This window comes from Lycium ferocissimum, chromosome 10 (genome assembly GCF_029784015.1).
Source record: "Lycium ferocissimum isolate CSIRO_LF1 chromosome 10, AGI_CSIRO_Lferr_CH_V1, whole genome shotgun sequence".
NCBI classification, from domain to species: Eukaryota; Viridiplantae; Streptophyta; class Magnoliopsida; order Solanales; family Solanaceae; genus Lycium; species Lycium ferocissimum.
This window is the reverse complement of record NC_081351.1, coordinates 43369913-43392135: the sequence shown is the minus strand read 5'-3', so window position 1 is coordinate 43392135 and position 22223 is coordinate 43369913. Positions and strand designations below refer to the sequence as shown.

Sequence of the window (22223 nt, the reverse complement as noted above, 5' to 3'; positions counted from 1 at the left end):
CCATGGCTTCCATTTTTTATTCTAATTCGTCATGATAGAAGTATATTTTATGACTAATTCAAAACTAATCATCATTATCAAAGAACTACTTAGTTCTTTAGCAAAAGTGATTCTTGTACGAGCTAGTATATATTGTCTCTAACTTTGTAAGCTAATTAACTCCTTATGTATATTGAGATTCAATCTCTTTGGAGAAGTTTAAACCCTAAAGGATCGAGTAGTTTTAGGAAAATTCCATGTAAAGTTTTGTATCAGTCACACAATATTTTGTTTATTTTATAAAATCATGCATGATTAATTTGTCGTGTCGTTTCAAGCATTAAATCAGAGTTAACACTATTCTGAGTCTACTACCATAAACCAAATGGTATATACTAATTCTGGTATAACTTATACGAGAATCAAAATAATTTAATATTAATATATGTTATACATACAATTAATTACTACAAAAAGAAATTAACTACAATTTTTCGCCAATCTGTATAATAGGATACCAACGGAAATTTGCTTTTTTTTTTTTTTTTGGAACAATTAACATTTCTATTATCAACAAAGAAAATACACCAAAAGTGTAATTTCAGTAGTAACTACAAGTAGTAGTTAGAGAAAGCAAAACCTACAGATACGAGTTACAAGTATTGTTAGAGTAATTACAGAATTTTGCTATTTAACGACATAATTTGTGTGTAAGTAATTCCTTTTTCTTTTATAGTATGCATTATTTTGTACGGGAGAAATATTTCAGATACGGTAGAATGTAACATAAGAATACGTGTAAAGCAATACATTTATAAGACAATTTAAAGACAAATATGCTCTTAAATTAGACAAATATATCTATATGTAAAAATCAGTTTTTATTATTCACTGCGTAACAATCCATACATTTATCTTTCATCATATAAAAAAATTCAACATTATTTTTCTCTTTTTTTTTTTTTTTTTGTGGTAATTAAGCACTTTATTAATCACCAAAGTAATATTCACAAAGCGAAGCCAGATAACTCATCCAGCTTGATCAAGAAAGTTATCTGGCTTCGCTTTAGAATATGCATTTCTCCTATAGAATTAGAATATGCATTTCTCCAACCTTTCTATCAAGTTTACAGAAATTATAAAGTATAGCCAAGAGAATGAAAAAAACGAGCTTTCATTAACTGCAAAAAAAGAATTAAGAATGGTGTTAAGGAGCTAACTATGATGGATAGAGGAGATCCATACATAATGGTAGAGAAGATAAAAACGATACCGCAAAAGAAGTTTTTTCGCTATTTCCATGTGAAGCGAGCATGGAAACGAGAGCTACAGCAGCAAAAACAAAAAAGGACTAATAGAATACCAGCACGTAAATGGCCTCAATTACAGCTCCAGTCCTATTGATTGTAGACACCAACAAATACGAATAAACAAAAACAAACAAATTAAGTTGTTAAAACAGTGCAAGTTAAAAGATACACATGCAGACACACACGTTAGTAAGTGTCTGTCAAGTTGTAATTCAGCAATGATCACTATAGAAGCATCCCCTTTCTTCATCAACCCAAACACCAACATTACATTTCTCTAAACAAACAATAGTTCTCTCTAAGCTTTTCCTCTTTTTCCTTTAGAGTTCCAGAAATGAAAAATCAAAAACCACCTCTCCCAGGTACCTCCAGTAAGTCAGAAAGAAATGATTCCATTAAACCTTCTGCCTTCTCTCTCTGATGAACTCTTCCTTGCAAAGCTTTGTTTCTTTTTTACGTCTTTTCTTTTTCACTTTATAATTTCTTTCTAACATTCTTTTGGGATTGATTTCATAGATGGTCACTTAATTTTTGTTTTATCGCACACAATCACTAGATTGGTTTTTAAAGAAAAAAATTATTTAATTTTATCGAAATATAATGAAAGTCACTAAACTATTTTTTGTAAAAGTTACTCAGCTTTGCTTAAAAATCATAAAAAGTTATTTTGAAGAAATAAAAGAAGCATTTTATGTGATATTTAGGTAAAGTTTAATAACTTTTTCATTAGAAATAAATTACTTAGTAACTTTCTGTCATACTTAAATCAAGATTGATTGATTTTTATGCCACAAAATATAGCTTACTGGTGTAATATTTTAAAGTTATGTGACCATATCAATGAAATCAGCTTCATCTTTAGTTATTTTGGCTTATTAGTAAATTAAATAGAATGTTAAAGTTACTTTCTCTCGAACCATAGTACTATTCTTTGATTAGATCATCGAATCTTAACTACTTTCAAGTTCTTTTCGGAAAGAAGAATTGAAGTCTTTAACCCAGTTTCTTAAGAAAAACCAATTTCTTGTGAAAAACCGTGAAGATGCACAGGTTGAGTGTCCAATTTGAAACCACAGCCCCCCCCCCCCACCCCCCACAACCCACCCCAATCCTCAGTTACAAATTTTTGCATATAGCTTATGCAAGTGTTATTTATGAGTAATTAATAAAAGTAAGTAACCAAACATGATATAACTTTAGATTTTAATGTAGGGATTAAATCCCTTCAAACCCCAACCAAACACCACCTAAGTGCATGAACTAGTCATGTGATGTTGATGCTCGAACAAGTTTCCTTATAGGGTTCAAAACCTTTTTAATACTTTTCCACGCGCTCTCAACCTCTTTTCTTGTCGCGTTTTGATTGTAATTCTAAACAGTGTGAACGTTATTGGCATTCCTCCCCTACATTAATGTACGTTGTGTAATCACCGCAAATCTTTATTTTGTCGCCTTCTTTTTTTCCGTTTTTAGATTTTTATTGTCTTTGTTGGTATTTATCGGTTGAAAATATAATCTTCATTTTGTCGTGTACTCATTGAAAATCTCTACTTTGTTGCCTCCTTCATTACATTACTCATACGTTCATTCTCTAATCAATTATTCCTCTCGATGCTCATCTTTTCATTCCTTTCTTTGATGCGTTTTGATTGTAAAACTAAACATTCTATTGATGTTACTGCCATTCTTCCCATGTTTGTTAAAATTTATGTTGCATTATCATGTACTAATCACAAATTGTTTTCTGTTACCTTTGCAACTTCATGCTCCATCTTTTACCATTTTCTAATTTTATAAGGCACAATCAAATTGCTTATGCAGCGGAAGCTTACAATCGACTTAACGCTTGATGAAGGAGGTGGAATTCAACATTCAGCCCTTCTTATGAAGGGAGCTACGGAAATTTCCAAAGGGAAAAAATTAAAAAAAAAAAAAAAAGACATGGTGCTCATATTGGTTGCTAAGTGCCTATCCAATGAACAAAATGAATTGACTAACCCCCTGGTATTTAACACATCGATTATGAACGATGTGCCTCACATTAATGGGCTGGTCATGTTAATTTTACCTCTGGGCCTCTGGTATATGTTAAGGATGAGCCTCAGCATTCACAGACACACTGTCTATCAAAATTAGTCCAACACAAACACCAAAATGAACCTTTTGAGGGGGGAAAAAGGAAATAAAATCTAAGTTCAGCTTACAAGATTTCTCTGAATAATAAGGCATTCACCAGAAGAAACCAAAGAACAAAAAGAAGGATCGCGGTTTATTTCAGCCGCAATGAGGAGAAAAAGTGTAAAAAAACATCTGAGAACTAGTCCAAATTTAAATAGAACAAACAGATGTCAAAGATCTCTAAAGAAAATCAAAAGGGTATTAGCACCTAAAAAATACAGATTCCAGAACATCATTCGAGAATTAAGCATTTGTCTAAACTTGCTCAGGTTTTGACTTGTTATGGAAGCTAAGATTGCTTCTCCTCATGGTGAGACTTGCTAAGTACTTTTGTTATTTCTCATCTCCAAGGACTCATCAGGGGTCGATTTCTAGGTAGATCCCTTCTTGTCACAGTATATTGCATATAAGATAAGTTGCACTGTTCCTAAGCCAAAGTCAAATCCATGTGGAATCTGCAATGCAACAGCACACACATCTTGTCAAGTAAATCCTTAATCAACTGCAAGATCCATATTTTGGTATACTTCCTATATCTTAATTCTAATAGGTACTTACAGCAACAAAGGGGCCCTTGCCAAGAAGGCCAAAGGCGAAGCAGGAAGCGCCACATAGGAACAAGAACAATGACAAGAACAATGGCATGAACTCCACGCTCTTCGTCTTGATGACCAGTCTCTGTATACATAAAATTGTTCTCGAGTTTATAGCTGCTACATGGTAAAGTGACTTAATTATTGAAAGCAATCAAACATTTTCGAAAGTAGGAATATCCCTTATGTCATAATTGAACATCTAATAGCACAACTCATCCAACTCCCCATCCAATTTTGGGACTTTTCCGTCAGCTTAACAAGAATTGTGAGTGTAGAAAAAAGAACAAGAAATGATGTTAAAGTACTCTTTGTTATAAGATCTGGATATTCTAACATTAGCCCTTAAAAACTGAACACCTAAAGTCTGGAACTTTCTATCAAGTTTACAGAAATTATAAAGTATAGCCAAGAGAATGAAAAAAAGAGCTTTCATTAACTGGAGAAAAAGAGTTAAGAATGGTGTTAAGGAGCTTACTATGATGGATAGAGGAGATCCATACATAATGGTAGAGAAGATAGTGGCAGCGATACCGCAGCAGAGTTTTCTGCTATTTCCATGTGAAGCGAGCATGGAAACGAGAGCTACAACAGCAAAAACAAAAAAGGTCTAATAGAAGACCAGCACATAAATGGCCTCAATTACAGCTCCAGCCCCATAAATTGTAGACACCAACAGATATGAAAAAACAAAAACAAATAAATTAAGTTGTTAAAACAGTGCAATTTAAAAGATAAACATGCAGACACACACGTTAGTAAGTGTCTGTCAAGTTGTAATTGAGCAATGATCACTATATATGCAGCCCCTTCCTTCACTGCCCCAAACAACCAACATTACTTTTCTCTAAACAAACAATAGTTCTCTCTAATCTTTTCCTCTTTCTCCCTCTGAGTTCCAGAAAATGGAAAATCAAAAACCACCTCTCCCAGGCACCTCCAGTAAGTCAGAAAGAAATTTCTCTGATGAACTCGTCCTTGCAAGGGTTTGTTTCTTTTTTATGTCTTTCTTTTTCACTTTATAATTTCTTTCTAACACTCTTTTGGGATTGATTTCATAGATTGTCACTTAATTTTTGTTTTATTGCACACAATCACTAGATTGGTTTTTAAAGAAAAAAAATTATTTAATTTTATCAAAATATAAAGAAAGTCACTAAACTATTTTTTGTAAAAGTTACTCAGCTTTGCTTAAAAATCATAAAAAGTTATTTTGAAGAAATAAAAGAAGCATTTTATGTGATATTTAGGTCAAGTTTAGTGACTTTTTCATTAGAAATAAATTAATACTTAGTAACTTTCTGTCATGCTTAAATCAAGATTGATTGATTTTTATGTCACAAAACATAGCTTACTGGTGTAATATTTGAAAGTTATGTGACCATATCAATGAAATCAGCTTCATCTTTAGTTATTTTGGCTTATTAGTAAATAGAATACTAACAACTATCCTTTCAAGTTCTTTTCAGGAAGCAGCATTGAAGTCTTTAACCCAGTTTCTTGAGAAAAACCAGTTTGTTGTGAAAAACCGTGAGGATGCACAGGTTGAGTGTCCAATTTACCCCCCGCTCCCCCCCCCCCCCACACACCCCTATCGAAAACCCACCCCTATCCTCATTCAATAAAAAAAATAAAAAATAAAAACAATTTATGAGCTTTTAATAACAACAAAATAAAAATTGGATTACTACTCTTTGGACACAATTTATGACGCAATTGGAATTTAAAAAAAAAAAAAAAATTGAAAATCAGATTCTAAGGGAGCTAATAATATTTCAGGAAAAAGCCAAGCCAAAGCCAAAAGAAGGATCTGAGGAAGCTACTACTGCTGGTGCTGCTGGAGAGAAGTGAAGGAAAATGAGAGGGGAGATGGAGCTATTTGCCACTAAATATAGTGCATAATAATTTGCACTTAATAATATTATCTAGTAGTAATGAATAAAGTGGCAGCTCTTATTGTAACCCTTTTCTTTCCTATGTCTATGAATAATAATAATAATAAATAAGATGTTGAGAAGTTCTCAACTTCATCTAATATTAGAGTTACTTGATGCGTTTCTTTAATTATTCATCTAGGGCTTTTTTCTTTTCCGTGGCTTCCATTTTGGATTCTAATTAGTCATGATAGGAGTATATTTATGACTAATTAAAAACTAATCATCATTATCAAAGAACTACTTAGTTCTTTTGCAAAAAGTGATTCTTATACGAGCTAGTATATATTGTCTCTAATTTTATAAGCTAATTAACTCCTAATGTATATTGAGATTCAAACTCTTTGGAGAAGTTTAAACCCTAAAGGATCGAGTAGTTTTAGGAAAATTCCATATAAAGTTTCGTATCAGTCACACAATATTTCGTTTATTTTATAAAATCATGCATGATTAATTTGTCGTGTCGTTTCAAGCATTAAATCAGAATTACACTATTCCGAGTCTACTACCGTAAACCAAATGGTATATACTAATTCTGGTATAACTTATACGAGAATCAACATAATTTAATATTAATATATGTTATACATACAACTAATTACTACAAAAAGAAATTAACTACAATTTTTTGCCAATCTGAATAATAGGATACCAACAGAATTTTGCTATTTAACGACATAATTTGTTAAGAGAGTAATTCCTTTTTCTTTTAAAGTATGCATTATTTTGCACGGGAGAAATATTTCAGATACGATAGAATGTAAGATAAGAATACGTGTATAGCAATACATTTATAAGAGAATTTAAAGACAAATATGCTCTTAAATTAGACAAATATATCTATATGTAACAATCAGTGTTTATTATTCACTGCGTAAAAATCCATGCATTTATCTTTCATCATATAAAAATTTCAACATTATTTTTCTCTTTTTTTGGAAATTAAGCATTTTATTAATCACCAAAGTAATATTCACAAAGCGAAGCCAGATAACTCATCCAGCTTGATCAAGAAAGCTATCTGGCTTCGCTTTAGAATATGCATTTCTCCTATAGAATTAGAATATGCATTTCTCCGAGAAAGTCCTACTGGCATCAAGAGCTTGAGCACTACAAAGACATACTATTCTTCTGGCAATTATATCCTCGGTAACCTCTTGTGCTCAAAGACTCTAGTATTTCTCTCCTTCCACAGTGCATGAACAAATTCTGCATACACTAGTTTCACCACTTTAGCTGCTTGGCTTTTGACCTTTGTTCAGTGTAGCAACCAGTGCAGATTTTGTGTCCAGTTCTGCCGTGTAGGCTGTTGAATTTGTAGCCATGCATAAGCTAGACCCCACCTTGACCACAAAGGGGAAAGTAACAAACAAATGATCTCGAGTTTCATCCTCAATTTTGCACAACACACTTGGAATCCACTTTTATACCTCAGCTTATGCAAATATTTTTAATGCATGTATTATTAATACCCTCATCTTTATTTAACATTTTATCCATATAAGCCTCTTTATCTGTAAGGTCAGGGTAAGATACACACTACCCTCCCTGCACTCCCACTGCTTGATTTTGCAGGTATGTTGTTGTTGTTTATCCCGTATAAGATAAAATATAAATTTTCACATATAGCTTATGCAAAATTTATTTATGAGAAAAATAAAAGTAAGTAACCAAACATGATATAACACTATACTTTGGAACTTAACGTAGGGATTAAGTCCCTTCAAACCCAACAAAACGACACCTAAGTGAAGTGGCTTAATCTTTTTAGAGCTATCGCCATTTGTAACGAAAGTAGGCTCCCTTTTAAGAAAATTGAACATCTAACAGCAAAATCATCCAAACTCCCATCCAAAATTGGAACTTGTCCATCAGTATAAGAACAAATATGAGTGTAGGAAAGAGAACAAATGGTGTAAAGCGCGTATCTTTTTCCATGTTCTGGACATTTTCTTATTACACAGGAGCACCTTATCTAGAACTGAACATCTAATAACACATTCTCCTAACCCCCAACCACCTCTTGCACATCCAAAGTTTGGACCTATCTATCTATCAACTTAACAGAAATTACAAGAGAATGGTAAAAAAGAACTTTAATTAATGGTGTTCAAGTGCTTATTTTTTTTAAGTAACATTCTAACAGGAACCCTTAAAAAGCTGAACATCTAAAGTTCGTACCTTTCTGTCAAGTTTACAGAAACTATGATGTGTAGACAAGAAAACTAAAACTATAAAATAAATAACTGCTGGAGAAAGAGTAAGAAACTTACTATGATAGCTAGAGGAGATCCATACATAATGATGGAGAAGATAGCGGCAGGGATACCGCAGAAGAGCTTCCTGTTATTCCCATGTAAAGCGAGCAGGGAAACAAGGGCTACTGCATCGAAAACAGTAAGGACTAATAGATGAAGTGCTGAGATTTACTTCTTCTCTTTCTTTGGTGCAAATGCAAAGCACATGAATGCTCTCAATTACAGCTCCAGTCCCATTGATTGTAGACACCAACAGATTGATTGGTGACACAAATGGTAAGCCATACCTATCCAATTGAGAGACAAACAAACCAGTTCAAGAAAACATACATCACTTCTGTAACAAAATCTAGAAGAGATAGGAACCAAAAGTATTTTTAGAGTGGGAAAATCATTTAAATCTTTATTATGTTAATGAACAAAGACCATTTCTTTCTCTAAAAACAGATGGCCACATCCAAAAATTTGAGGAACCAAACACGTTTTAATATCTTACTCATCCAAAAGAACAACTTTTTTGAGAAAGAGAACAGTACTCGCACAGAGGATTTTCTATTTGCCTGCCTTTGTACTTTATATTGAGTACAGTAAAGAAGAGAAACAAGAAACCAAAAACAAAAAACCAACAGAAACACAATCGGCAAACCAATTCAAAATAAAAGAAATCAAAGAAAAACACAAGAAAGACACGTTATGTATTAGTTGCAAACCTCTAATTGGCCACTTATCTTTATAGAAGCAGCCAATTTCTTTTCACTAAACCAAGCCTATACCATAACCCTGAAAGCTCTCTCTCTCTCTCTCAGTTTTTCCTTTTGAAAAAAATGGAAAACAAGAAACCACCACTCCCAGGTAGCCCCAGTAAGCTTGAAAGGATTGCTTCTGTTAAATCTTCCGCCATCTCTGATGAACTCTTCCTTGCTAGGGTTTGTTTCTTTTCTACTTTTTTTCTCCATCACTTAATCAAATCTAACACTTTTTATTTCTTTCTCTCATTCTTTGTTTATAAATGATCACTTGGTTTTTATTTCATTGCAATAAATTCATTAGATTATTTTTTGTGATTAAAGAACCACTCAATTCTACTTAAGTTTCACACAATCTTTTATAACAGAAAAATTACTCAGCGTTGCTTAAATATCGTAGAAAAACATTAGGAAAAAACAAAGAGATATGATACTTAGACAAGGTTGAATAGATCTTTTTTTGTTACAAAAAAGGTTATGTAGTAACTTTCTGTTATACTTGAACAAAATTGAGCGATTTTTATGTCAGAAAACTTGAACAAATTTCAGTGATTTTTATGTCAGAAAATATATATAATGTAATCGTCTTGAATTATTATGGCTTATTGGTGAATATAGAGAATACTAACAGCTATCCTTTTTAGTTCGTTTCAGGAAGCAGCGTTGAGGTGTTTAACCCAGTTTCTTGAGAAAAATGGTGACCATGCATTCCAGGTTGAGTGTCCGAGTTCTCCACCCCCGCACACACACACACCCCTTCATTCACAATAATAATAATAGACAATCCAAACTTGTACAAATGAAAAAAAAATGTACAAATGAGAAAAGTTTGATTATCCATAGTTTTGGACTTCTACACCGCCAAGACTCATAAGTTTTGGATCAGCTCATATATTTGACAACATTGCATAAATATAAATGATAGAGAAAACAAATTGACTACTTTGAAAATGACCAGTTTCAATAAAGTAGTTAGTAGCTAAACAATGTTAACCGACAAAAAAGCAAAAGTAGATGTTACAAAGTACATGTTGCAATTCGCATGCAACTCTTAAGAGGACAAAATTTGGTGGGTGGGTAAAGACAGAACATCTTCACATTTTTTCTTCTTAAATTAGCTTCTTCGGTTGTTTTTTGTCTTTGGTGCAACTAATCTTATCTTCTTGTTTTGTCACTCCTTTTATGAGCTTCTAACAACAACCAAAAAAGAAAAGAAAAAAGCAGTCAATTATTACTCTTTTGGACACAATTTATGACCGAAGGAATTGACAAAAAAATAATTTGAACATCAGACTCTGATGGAGCTAATGATAATTCAGAAAAAAGGCAAGCCAAAGCCAAAAGAAGGATCTGAGGAAGCTACTACTGTTGATGCAGCTGGGAAAGAAGGAATATGAGAGGGGAGATGAAGCTATTTGCCACTAAATATGGTGTATTATAATTTGCACTTAATAATATTATCTTGTAGTAATGAATAAAGTGGCAGATCTTATTATCTTATTCTCTGGCGTTTATCTTAGAATTACATTAATCCAAGTTTACTATCGGAAAACCAAATGGTATATACTAACTCTGATATAACTTATACGAGAATTAATATAATTATAAATATATTAATGTATCATATATATAATTAAATACTACAAAAAAGAAATTAACTACTACAATTTTTTCGCTAATTCGTCTAAATAGGATTACCAATAGAATTTTGCTACATAATGATAAAATTTATTAGTGACTAATTCCTTTCTTTATGGTATGTATTATTTTGTATGGGACAGAATGTGAGATAAGAACAGGTGCATAACAATACATGGATAAAAATATTTAAAGACAAAAATTCTCTTAAGTTAGACAAATATAACTGTATGTAACCATCAATTAATTATTATTATTATGATTAACTGCATGCAGGACAATTCCTACATTTATTTTCATCATATAAAAATTTTCAACATTATTATCTCCACATACATAATATTTATACTATAATCCTTGCATAATTAGAGGGAAAACTAAAGACCCCTAAGTGGGCCATTTGGTTTAGAGACAAGTTATGTAGGAGTTACAATGTTGGTATTAGTAACATTGAGAATTTGGGATTAGTAATGCAGAAATTAACAATTTAAGGATTATAATATAACGATTATTTGAATGTTATTTAACTTGATATATTACAGAACTAAAAATACAATTATTATTATTTTTGATAAGGAATTTGTCACACCCCGATCCTACTAGGGTGTGATGGGCACCCGACCCCATAATCGGAGCCGAGCGAACCCGCTGACTCTTATTGCACATATGAACTACGCCGTTTTTTTTTCCAACTAGCAATAACATAGATAGCACAAATATGAACATAGACTAATAAGCTTTACGATCATACTATACAGCGACGGGAACGATTCTGGGAGTACAAAACGACATCGTACATATATCCGTCTACGAGCCTCTAAACATAGACACATATACATAGGAAGGGCCGAGTACCGCCGTGCCCGAATATATACGCAAAAGTAATACCAAGGACCGGGGCTCCGAAACAACGGGAGCGCCGCAAAAATGCCGCCGAGGAACTCCTAGGAATCGTATCCCATTGTCCGTCGACTCCGCGCATGAAACGCAGCGCCCCGGTGTTAAGGGGCGTCGCACGAATAATGTACCGAGTATGTAAGACATGGAAAATAACATATACAGGGGTATAGATTATAAATAACAATATCGTGGAGTCATGGATATATATACCGAGGTAAGAAAGTAACCTGTGCATAGGAACACCTTTTTCAGGCCGAATACCATGCATGCTTATTGTCTCCTTTTTGAAAAACATTTCTTTTCATAGACATAGAAATAGAATTTATGTCATATCGTAGTATCATAGCATAGCATAGTATATATAGTATCATAGCATAGCATAGTATATCATAGTATCATAGTATAGCATAGTATATCATAGTATCATAGCATAGCATAGTAAATCATAGCACCGAACAAAGGTGTCGGCTCGCCCACATAGTATAATTCCCGCGTCCGGCATCCCGCGTCCGGGATGATATCAAGTCAAGTACGGATACATGCACCGTGAGTAACCCGCTCATAGCGCTCTGGCCTTTTTCCCGCTTTTCCCCAAATACATTTTTATACATATATATATATATATATATCATAGCATGCAGGGGAGCCCAAGAAAATCGTGTATCCATCGGAGTGACGTAAGGTCGGGAACCTCCGATTATATTATAGAGTAATTAAGGGCGCTTATCTCACCTTGAAGGGATGGTTAATATAAGGCAAGACTATTAGTGGAGAGCGATATTATGAGAAAGTATAACATAGGATCATAGGGCATCGTTTGTGTACTTAGAATCTTTAAAGGAAAACACTATTCATGAGTAGAGCCGAGGGTTCAAGAAATAGTTTAACGTTCTCATCTCGGCACTGGAATCATAGACTTGGAACCTTTAATCATAGAATCATCATTTTTTTTTCATCATAGAGTCATAGTCGTCGTCTTAGTCATTAAGGCTTGCAATAATATAAAACTTAGTTTTTGGAGAAAACGAGTATTTAGGAAAACATTTGTAAACTTTTAGGAAGGAAAATCATGTTTTGAAATCAGGATTAGTTAAAACAACTATGATTTAGTAGTTAAAATAATAACCAAAAACTTTCCTTAGTTATTAAATGAAAATAAGTCAAAGGGGACAATAGGGAAGAATTCGGGAATAGTGGGCCCACCTCGGGTCAAATGAGGCGGCATATCAAATTTACGTATATTACAATTCATGGCGTCACTTGGGAGGGTCTTAGGGTGATCGAGTCCTATTTGTGTAAGTTTTGGATGTCCAAGAAATTTTTCCAACATTTTATGCAAGTTCTAATTCAATTCTACTGAGTGAATAGTAACTATTTTCAATCTTAGATTCCGAGAAAAGGAATGGTCCTCGGGACACGTAGTCGACTTAGTACGTCTAAGACATGCCATAGAAAGAAGGGTGAAGCCTTACATACCTCTTTTTGCTCCTTATGCTATTCCAAATTCAAGCTCCAACTTCGCGTAATCTACAATTTGGTCATGTTTACCAAATGTTAGTTCAAGTGTCTAGAAGTAGAATCTCAAATGACACTTGTCTACCGAAATTTCGAAAGACTTCCTCCGTAAATACATCATTCCCCAAGAATCATCTTAGCCAATTTTCATCAACAACAATCCGGGAATTCAACCCGGCCAAACTAACAATCATAATATCGCAACTATAATAACAATTTCCAATTTCAATCCAAAATACATTCTAGCAACTTAATCAATATACTACTTCCTTCAAAGCCTTCCAACTTCAATAAAAACATTATAATTCATATGCCAACCACACCATACTAACAACATTATCCCTCATACATACAAGAACATAATATTCAATTTAAATACTTCAATCACAAGTCTCCAACTTCTACAACTTCACAAGATTATTATGCATTCATTAGCAACATAGTATCCACAACACCACAACAACCAAAACACTAAATAAAATCGGCTCATCTTCTTTCATCATTCTACACATATACACGGCTACACATACATCATGCCATTCACGGCCAACATCATATGTATATGGCTACAACTTCTCAAAATTTATTCAACTTCCATTATCAACATGGCTTCCAAAACAATAACAACCAAATACTAGATAGAATGCTTAAGACATAATTCACACACACACCTAGACACACACGGCCACCCCTCTATATTCATGTTCTTCATGGATTCCATTCATTTTCATGCACTATGACATGCACAAGCATCCATAACATGAAAAGGAAGTAAATTCTTACCTTTTTCCTTCAACTCTTCCCTTGGCAGGTTGTGACTTTGTGCCAACTAGTAGTTTCTCTCTCTAACAACTATACCACGTTAACGGGGACCCTTGAATTAGTAAGAATACTATGAGAAACAATTTTTTTTGAAGCAAGATTTTTGGTCTTCTTTTCTCCACCCCTTGGCCGAACTTGCTTGTCTTTCTCCTTCAAGTTTTCTTTCTTGAACTTTCTTGAATTATGAAGAAGAATAAGGATAGACACCTTATTAATCACATGAAATTTTAATTTCACATGGGCTTGGGCTATAGCCATGGCCGGTTGGGCCTCTTGAATTTCCTTGAAATTTTTAAGCCCAATTAATTCATAGCTAGTTCTCATAATTCATGAAGATTGTTCTCCCATTTCCAAATTTTGCCCTTCGTCTTCCTTACGTTTCCACGAGTCATATTGCGAATTTTTCCTTTATACCCTTGACCTTTCTTAATAATTCCACTTCTAAATTCCTCATAAGCCATTCATACGCTTAACAAGATAAAGATATGGCCTTGCTTGTTGTCCTCCCGCGATTGTCTTGAATTATCCAATTGCACAAAAATGCGGGATATAACATCCTCCCCCCCTTTGGAACATTCGTCCTCGAATGTTAAGCGGCCTTATAGGGTATTGTGACACTTTGGGGAGGTCCCCCCGCATAGATGCCTTACACGTCGCTTAACATATCTATTTCGGGAAGCCCGGGGTTACTTGTAGGCCGCGAGTTAATTAACTTCGCTCTGAGCGCTGGCCTTAAGTTAATAGGTCCTCCTTATCGAAACTTGAGTTGTCCTGGTCCAATTTAGGTCTAACATATCCTTCTCCCCTTTCTGCTAGTCTAGTCCGTCCCAACCTACACGACTTCTATCGAGTTCCTAACCCAATACGCTCAGTAATATAAGGCGCGATATATATATATATAACATTATAAACCTAAATTAGTCGATACATATACATTATAGAAAAATACTAATAATATACCTGGTGCGTCGTCAGGGGACAGCTCAGATCTGTCGGTCGGCCCTACTACTCTCGCGGGCCGAACCCTACCGCCACGTCGAGATGGGCGGTCGCGCATAAAATGACCCGCCTAGCACAGCATAGCAAACATCTCGCACCCGCGCGACACCCGCCCCCGCATGTAATCTACGGCACCGAAGGCATCGTGGTGCGGTGGTCTCCTCGGCTAGACTCACCGCTATACCGGAAACCCGTAACTCCATAGCCCCGACCGACCTACGGCCGAGCTTGATCTCATCATACCTCCGCGGCAATCGCGCATCACATGGCCAATCCGACCGCAAACAAAGCAAGCTCCCCGTATCCAAATAACACCGCCCGCAGCGCGGCTCGTCACATCGCGCGCACCGCGCGGGGGGGTAGCCCCGTACCACCGAAGTCGGCTCTACGCCGGGACCCCGAAACTCGGCACTCCGATCCGGTCCCGAATACTCAAAATGCCCCCGTACCGTCCCCTTCGTACTCCCTTCTAGCCCTTTTTTCTCGCGACCCCCATCACCAAATTCCACCCCGTCGTTGAGCCTCGAGTGGCTACTATTTGAGTTACCGTGGAAGGACACCGTCTCTCCCCGACCGGGGCCTCGGGGAACCGGGAGGTTCGGGACCGGAGTGGGAGCTCCTTCTTGCTCCCCAACATCGGAGAGTGCGAATAGCACGAGAGGTGGCCTCGTTGTGGGACTCACCCTCCTCAATATTTACCGCCTCCGCCTTTCGTCGCTTATCTTACCCTTCTCGGCGGCCGTCACTCTCATCTTCACAAGCGTCGCTGAAAATGTAACACTGGATTAGAAATAGGAAAACCTCTTATTATAGCTCTATCGCACGATCTAGGATACAAGGAAGGTCAAATTTCCTAAATGCCCTGCAGCCTCCTGTCTATAAGTGTGGCGCGCTACACACCCATAGACAGGGACTCTACCGGACACGACTCGTAGACAAACCCCTAGGACCGCCGCTTCGATACCACTTTGTCACACCCCGATCCTACTAGGGTGTGATGGGCACCCGACCCCATAATCGGAGCCGAGCGAACCCGCTGACTCTTATTGCACATATGAACTACGCCGTTTTTTTTTTTCCAACTAGCAATAACATAGATAGCACAAATATGAACATAGACTAATAAGCTTTACGATCATACTATACAGCGACGGGAACAGTCGGGAGTACAAAACAGCTACTGTACATATCGTCACGAGCCTCTAAACACGTACACATATACATAGGAAGGGCCGAGCACCGCCGTGCCCGAATATATACACAAAAGTAATACCAAGGGACTGGGGTTCCGAAACAACCGGAGCGCCGCAAAAATGCCGCCGAGGAACTCCAGAATCGATCCGCTGTCTGGCCGACTCCGCGCGGCATGAAACGCGCCGCCCGCAAAAAGGGGCGTCGGTACGAATAATGTACCGAGTATGTAAGACATGGAAAATAACATATATTGTGGGGGTATAGATTATAAATAACAATATCGTGGAGTCATGGATATATATACCGAGGTAAGAAAGTAACTGTGCATAGGAACACCTTTTTTCAAAGCCGAATACCATGCATGCTTATTGTCTCCTTTTTGAAAAACATTTCTTTTCATAGACATAGAAATAGAATTTATGTCATATCGTAGTATCATAGCATAGCATAGTATATCATAGTATCATAGCATAGCATAGTATATCATAGTATCATAGCATAGCATAGTATATCATAGTATCATAGCATAGCATAGTAAATCATAGCACCGAAATTGCTGTCGGCTCGCCCACATAGTATAATTCCCGCGTCCGGCATCCCGCGTCCGGGATGATATCAAGTCAAGTACGGATACATGCACCGTGAGTAACCCCGCTCATAGCGCTCTGCCCTTTTTCCCAGTTTTCCCCAAATACATTTTTATACATATATATATATATATATATCATAGCATGCAGGGGAGCCCAAGAAAATCGTGTATCCATCGGAGTGACGTAAGGTCGGGAACCTCCGATTATATTATAGAGTAATTAAGGGCGCTTATCTCACCTTGAAGGGATGGTTAATATAAGGCAAGACTATTAGTGGAGAGCGATATTATGAGAAAGTATAACATAGGATCATAGGGCATCGTTTGTGTACTTAGAATCTTTAAAGGAAAACACTATTCATGAGTAGAGCCGAGGGTTCAAGAAATAGTTTAACGTTCTCATCTCGCACCGGAATCATAGACTTGGAACCTTTAATCATAGAATCATCATTTTTTTTTTCATCATAGAGTCATAGTCGTCGTCTTAGTCATTAAGGCTTGCAATAATATAAAACTTAGTTTTTGGAGAAAACGAGTATTTAGGAAAACATTTGTAAACTTTTAGGAAGGAAAATCATGTTTTGAAATCAAGGGATTAGTTAAAACAACTATGATTTAGTAGTTAAAATAATAACCAAAAACTTTCCTTAGTTATTAAATGAAAATAAGTCAAAGGGGACAATAGGGAAGAATTCGGGAATAGTGGGCCCACCTCGGGTCAAATGAGGCGGCATATCAAATTTACGTATATTACAATTCATGGCGTCACTTGGGAGGGTCTTAGGGTGATCGAGTCCTATTTGTGTAAGTTTTGGATGTCCAAGAAATTTTTCCAACATTTTATGCAAGTTCTAATTCAATTCTACTGAGTGAATAGTAACTATTTTCAATCTTAGATTCCGAGAAAAGGAATGGTCCTCGGGACACGTAGTCGACTTAGTACGTCTAAGACATGCCATAGAAAGAAGGGTGAAGCCTTACATACCTCTTTTTGCTCCTTATGCTATTCCAAATTCAAGCTCCAACTTCGCCAGAATCTACAATTTGGTCATGTTTACCAAATGTTAGTTCAAGTGTCTAGAAGTAGAATCTCAAAGTGACACTTGTCTACCGAAATTTCGGCAAAGACTTCCTCTCGTAAATACATCATTCCCCAAGAATCATCTTAGCCAATTTTCATCAACAACAATCCAGAATTCAACCCGGCCAAACTAACAATCATAATATCGCAACTATAATAACAATTTCCAATTTCAATCCAAAATACATTCTAGCAACTTAATCAATATACTACTTCCTTCAAAGCCTTCCAACTTCAATAAAAACATTATAATTCATATGCCAACCACACCATACTAACAACATTATCCCTCATACATACAAGAACATAATATTCAATTTAAATACTTCAATCACAAGTCTCCAACTTCTACAACTTCACAAGATTATTATGCATTCATTAGCAACATAGTATCCACAACACCACAACAACCAAAACACTAAATAAAATCGGCTCATCTTCTTTCATCATTCTACACATATACACGGCTACACATACATCATGCCATTCACGGCCAACATCATATGTATATGGCTACAACTTCTCAAAATTTATTCAACTTCCATTATCAACATGGCTTCCAAAACAATAACAACCAAATACTAGATAGAATGCTTAAGACATAATTCAACACACACCTAGACACACACGGCCACCCCTCTATATTCATGTTCTTCATGGATTCCATTCATTTTCATGCACTATGACATGCACAAGCATCCATAACATGAAAAGGAAGTAAATTCTTACCTTTTTCCTTCAACTCTTCCCTTGGCTTGGGTTGTGACTTTGTGCCAACTAGTAGTTTTCTCTCTCTAACAACTATACCACGTTAACGGGGACCCTTGAATTAGTAAGAATACTATGAGAAACAATTTTTTTGAAGCAAGATTTTTGGTCTTCTTTTCTCCACCCCTTGGCCGAACTTGCTTGTCTTTCTCCTTCAAGTTTTCTTTCTTGAACTTTCTTGAATTATGAAGAAGAATAAGGATAGACACCTTATTAATCACATGAAATTTTAATTTCACATGGGCTTGGGCTATAGCCATGGCCGGTTGGGCCTCTTGAATTTCCTTGAAATTTTTAAGCCCAATTAATTCATAGCTAGTTCTCATAATTCATGAAGATTGTTCTCCCATTTCCAAATTTTGCCCTTCGTCTTCCTTACGTTTCCACGAGTCATATTGCGAATTTTTCCTTTATACCCTTGACCTTTCTTAATAATTCCACTTCTAAATTCCTCATAAGCCATTCATACGCTTAACAAGATAAAGATATGGCCTTGCTTGTTGTCCTCCCGCGATTGTCTTGAATTATCCAATTGCACAAAAATGCGGGATATAACAGAATTTAAATATTACAAAACTAGAAATACAATATATGATCTAAAATATGTGTGATTACTTTCTTAAAAAATAAAAACAATTATTTACTATTATAAGGGTTAGTTTTCATTCATGTATTATTAATACCCTCATCTTTATTCTACATTTTATCCCGTAAAGATAATACATAAATTCATGCATATAGCTTGAGGAAAATAAAAATAATGAAACATGATATAACATAATACTTTGGATTTAATGTAGGGATTAATTTAGATTTAATGTAGGGATCAAAACCCAACCAAACGATACCTAAGTGCATGAACTAGTCATGCGATGGAGTAAATATCTCAAAAGGTCACTCAAGTATGTAAAATTATGTAGCAAACTCACTTAAATTAGTTCTGTATCAATAAAGTCACTCAACTTATGATTTTTCTCTTACAAAGTCGCTTTATATGATTTGTCATCAGCAAAATATGACTTGGAAAAATAAATAAATTTTTTATGTCATGTAAATATATCGGATCTTTTAATATTTTATTATTTGTGGGGTCCATGTCTACATGGCATAAAAATTAATTTGTTTTGTCAAGTCAGATTTTTCTATGACAAACCTTGTAGAGTGACTTTTTAAGAGAAAACTCATAAGTTGAGTGACTTTTTTTATTATAAAACTAAGTTAAATGACTTTGCTAAATAATTTCACATACTTGAGTGACCTTTTGAGATATTTACTCTCATGTGATGCTAATGCTCGAATAAGTTTCCTTGTTAGGGTTCAAAACGTTTTAATACTTTTCACATGCCTCTTCATCTGTTTCTTTGTCACGTTCTGATTGTAATTCTAAACATTATATCAACGTCATTGACATTCTTCCCCTACTTCTTGTTAAAATTTATGTTACATTGTTATGTACTCACCGCAATCTTTGGTTTGTCGCCTTCTTATCTTCCCTTTCTACTTTTCTCCCCTTTATTAATTTTTGTTGTCTTTACAAGAATTTATTGATTTAAAATACAATCTTCATTTTGTCGTGTACTCTTTGCAAATCCTTATTTTGTTGCCTCCTTCATTACCCTTCGCTTCTTTGTTCTTTCTCCAATCATTATTCTTTCCGATGCTCATCTTTTCATCTCTTTCTTTGGCGTGTTCTGATCATAAATCTAAACATTATAATGTACTCACCGAAAATCTTTATTTTGTCGCCTTTTTAACTTCCTTTCCTATTTTTTCCCCCTTTTTCTAATTTTTGTTATCTTTGTTGGAATTTCTCAATTAAAAATATAATCTTCATTTTGTCGTTCACTCACTGCAAATCTTTACGTTGTTGCCTCCTTCATTACCTTCACTTATTTGTTCTTTCTAATCAATTATTTCTCCTGATGCTCATCTTTTCATCTCATTCTTCGCTGCTTTCCGATTGTAAACCTAAATATGGTATCAACATTATTGTGATTCTACTAAACAGGCAGCCTACAACTAAATACATAGGTGCAGACTTTGCAATCGTATGCCCCAAGAACTAAGGTGATTAAAGTTCTCTGGAAACCCCCAGATACTGGTTGGGTGAAATGCAATAATGATGGGGCGTCTAGAGGAAATCCTGGAAGAGGATCATGGGGATTCTGTGTGAGAAATGAGACTGGAGATGTGATAGTTGCTAAGGCAAAACAGATGGAAGATCCTAATTGTACTAATAGTCAGGCGGAAGCTATGGCTATAGTACACGCTCTGAGATATATGGAGGAAAGGCAGTATTATCAGGATTATAATTGAAACAGACTCTCTTTTATTAAAGAATATCAGTCTCAGAGCTTGGGAAATCCCCTGGCAGATAATTGAAATGGTGGAGGAAATCTGGAGATTAATGACTCATAAAACAGTTAGGGTGATGCATATAATGAGAGAGGCTAATATGTTGGCAGATCACCTAGCTAATTTTGCATGAGATCATGGAGAAGTGGCTTCAGATTCTTTCAAGGGGTTGGGAACTCAGGGGAGGAGATTGATTAACAATGATAAGTTACAATTACCAACCCGCAAGGGTGGCTCAGTTGGTAATGGAGGTCTCAGGCTTGAAACCCCCTGCCTACAACAACAGGGGATTTGCCTTCTGGGTTGAGCTCGTCGCACCAGGCTTGCCTACTGCGGGTTGTCTCTTTTGTGTGGTTTGCGGGCTATACTGTAAAAGAGCAGGGTTTAAACTGTGCGCACCCGAAGGGTAGCGGGCTGCGGGTTCCCTTGCCATCAAAAAAGTTACAATTACCATACCTAAGGATCAGACGGTGCAAGAGATGAATGAAAACATTGAAGGAAGGAGAACAAGTCATATTTTCTATGTTCAAATCTTGTTGTAGAAGGAGAAGATGGGAAATAAGTTTATCTAACATTAGTTCCTTGTTTTGGAGGTATCAAATACATAAGCATAAAGAACATAGCAGGACCAACACAAGGACAACCCAAAAAACAGAGACTGAATGGCACTGAAACAAAAAAAAAAAAAAAAAAAAAAAAAAAAGGAGTTGCAAGATTTACCAGCATACAAGTGAATGGAGAACAACATCTTCAAGAAACAACAGACGAATCAGCAGCAATCGCACAAGTTTCAACCACAAGACCACAATATAAAGATCGACCAGGGAAGCCAACGGGAAAGACATCAAATTAGTTTCCAATTAGGGATTTCGCTTTTGTTCTTCTTTTCCTGAACTACCTTACTATTTAGGATTTCATTTTGTGCATTGCAAGACATTTACTTTTAATAATAATAAAACAGCCCCTGGGACCTTATTTTATAAAATAAAAAAATAAAAAAAATAAAAAATTGGTAACTAATTTTGTAAGGGCAATTTGCACGATTGCCTTATTTCAGGGTCCCAGATTCGAACTCCGGCTCAATCAGAAAATAAAAGATGCAAGGTAGAATTTCGTAGCAAAATTAAGCCTATTCGGGCAAGGCCTAATTTTTGTAGAATTCCAGTCGAGTAAGAAAAAAACTATGCCTTGTGAAATTGTTCTTTTTTTTTACTGAACAGGGTTCAAACCCAAAATATCGGAATATTTTCGGTCACTTTTTTAAGCAAAGGGTAAAATTTAAAGACCGACAATTTAAGGTGCAAAAATTAAAGACTAGCGCCTTTGAAGGAAATCCGTGCAAAAAAATGATTTTGTAAGCCCTC

General features: G+C 35.6%; 1 protein-coding gene across 8 annotated transcripts; it reads right to left on the bottom strand.

The window, feature by feature from the left end:
* Window positions 1-3536: 3536 nt before the first annotated feature.
* LOC132033988 (bidirectional sugar transporter SWEET1-like) lies at window positions 3537-21834 on the bottom strand. 8 transcript variants are annotated; one of them, XR_009408910.1, is made up of 5 exons: window positions 21580-21820; window positions 8268-8539; window positions 4539-4670; window positions 4026-4177; window positions 3537-3922 (listed from the first exon to the last, which is right to left on the bottom strand). XR_009408910.1 is itself a non-coding variant. In XM_059424186.1 (5 exons), the coding sequence occupies exons 2-5, from the start codon at window positions 8292-8294 to the stop codon at window positions 3906-3908; spliced, it is 306 nt and encodes a 101-aa protein (XP_059280169.1). In that variant the 5' UTR covers window positions 8295-8539; window positions 21580-21822; the 3' UTR covers window positions 3537-3905. The 8 variants fall into 8 exon arrangements, 4 of the variants coding, with proteins under 4 accessions (XP_059280169.1, XP_059280170.1, XP_059280167.1 ...); XM_059424186.1 differs by having other exon boundaries at window positions 4026-4180; window positions 4539-4645; window positions 21580-21822; XM_059424187.1 differs by having other exon boundaries at window positions 4539-4645; window positions 21580-21822.
* Between the last annotated feature and the right edge of the window lie 389 nt (window positions 21835-22223).

Coding starts and splice junctions, on each gene's coding strand:
- LOC132033988 (XM_059424184.1), bottom strand. CDS start 8,350: ATGGGAATAACAGGAAGCTCTTCTGCGGTATCCCTGCCGCTATCTTCT. Junction 4,146..4,538: donor GATCTCCTCTATCCATCATA/GTAAGCTCCTTA, acceptor TTATGTATACAG/AGACTGGTCATCAAGACGAA. Junction 3,923..4,025: donor GCAAGGGCCCCTTTGTTGCT/GTAAGTACCTAT, acceptor GTTGCATTGCAG/ATTCCACATGGATTTGACTT.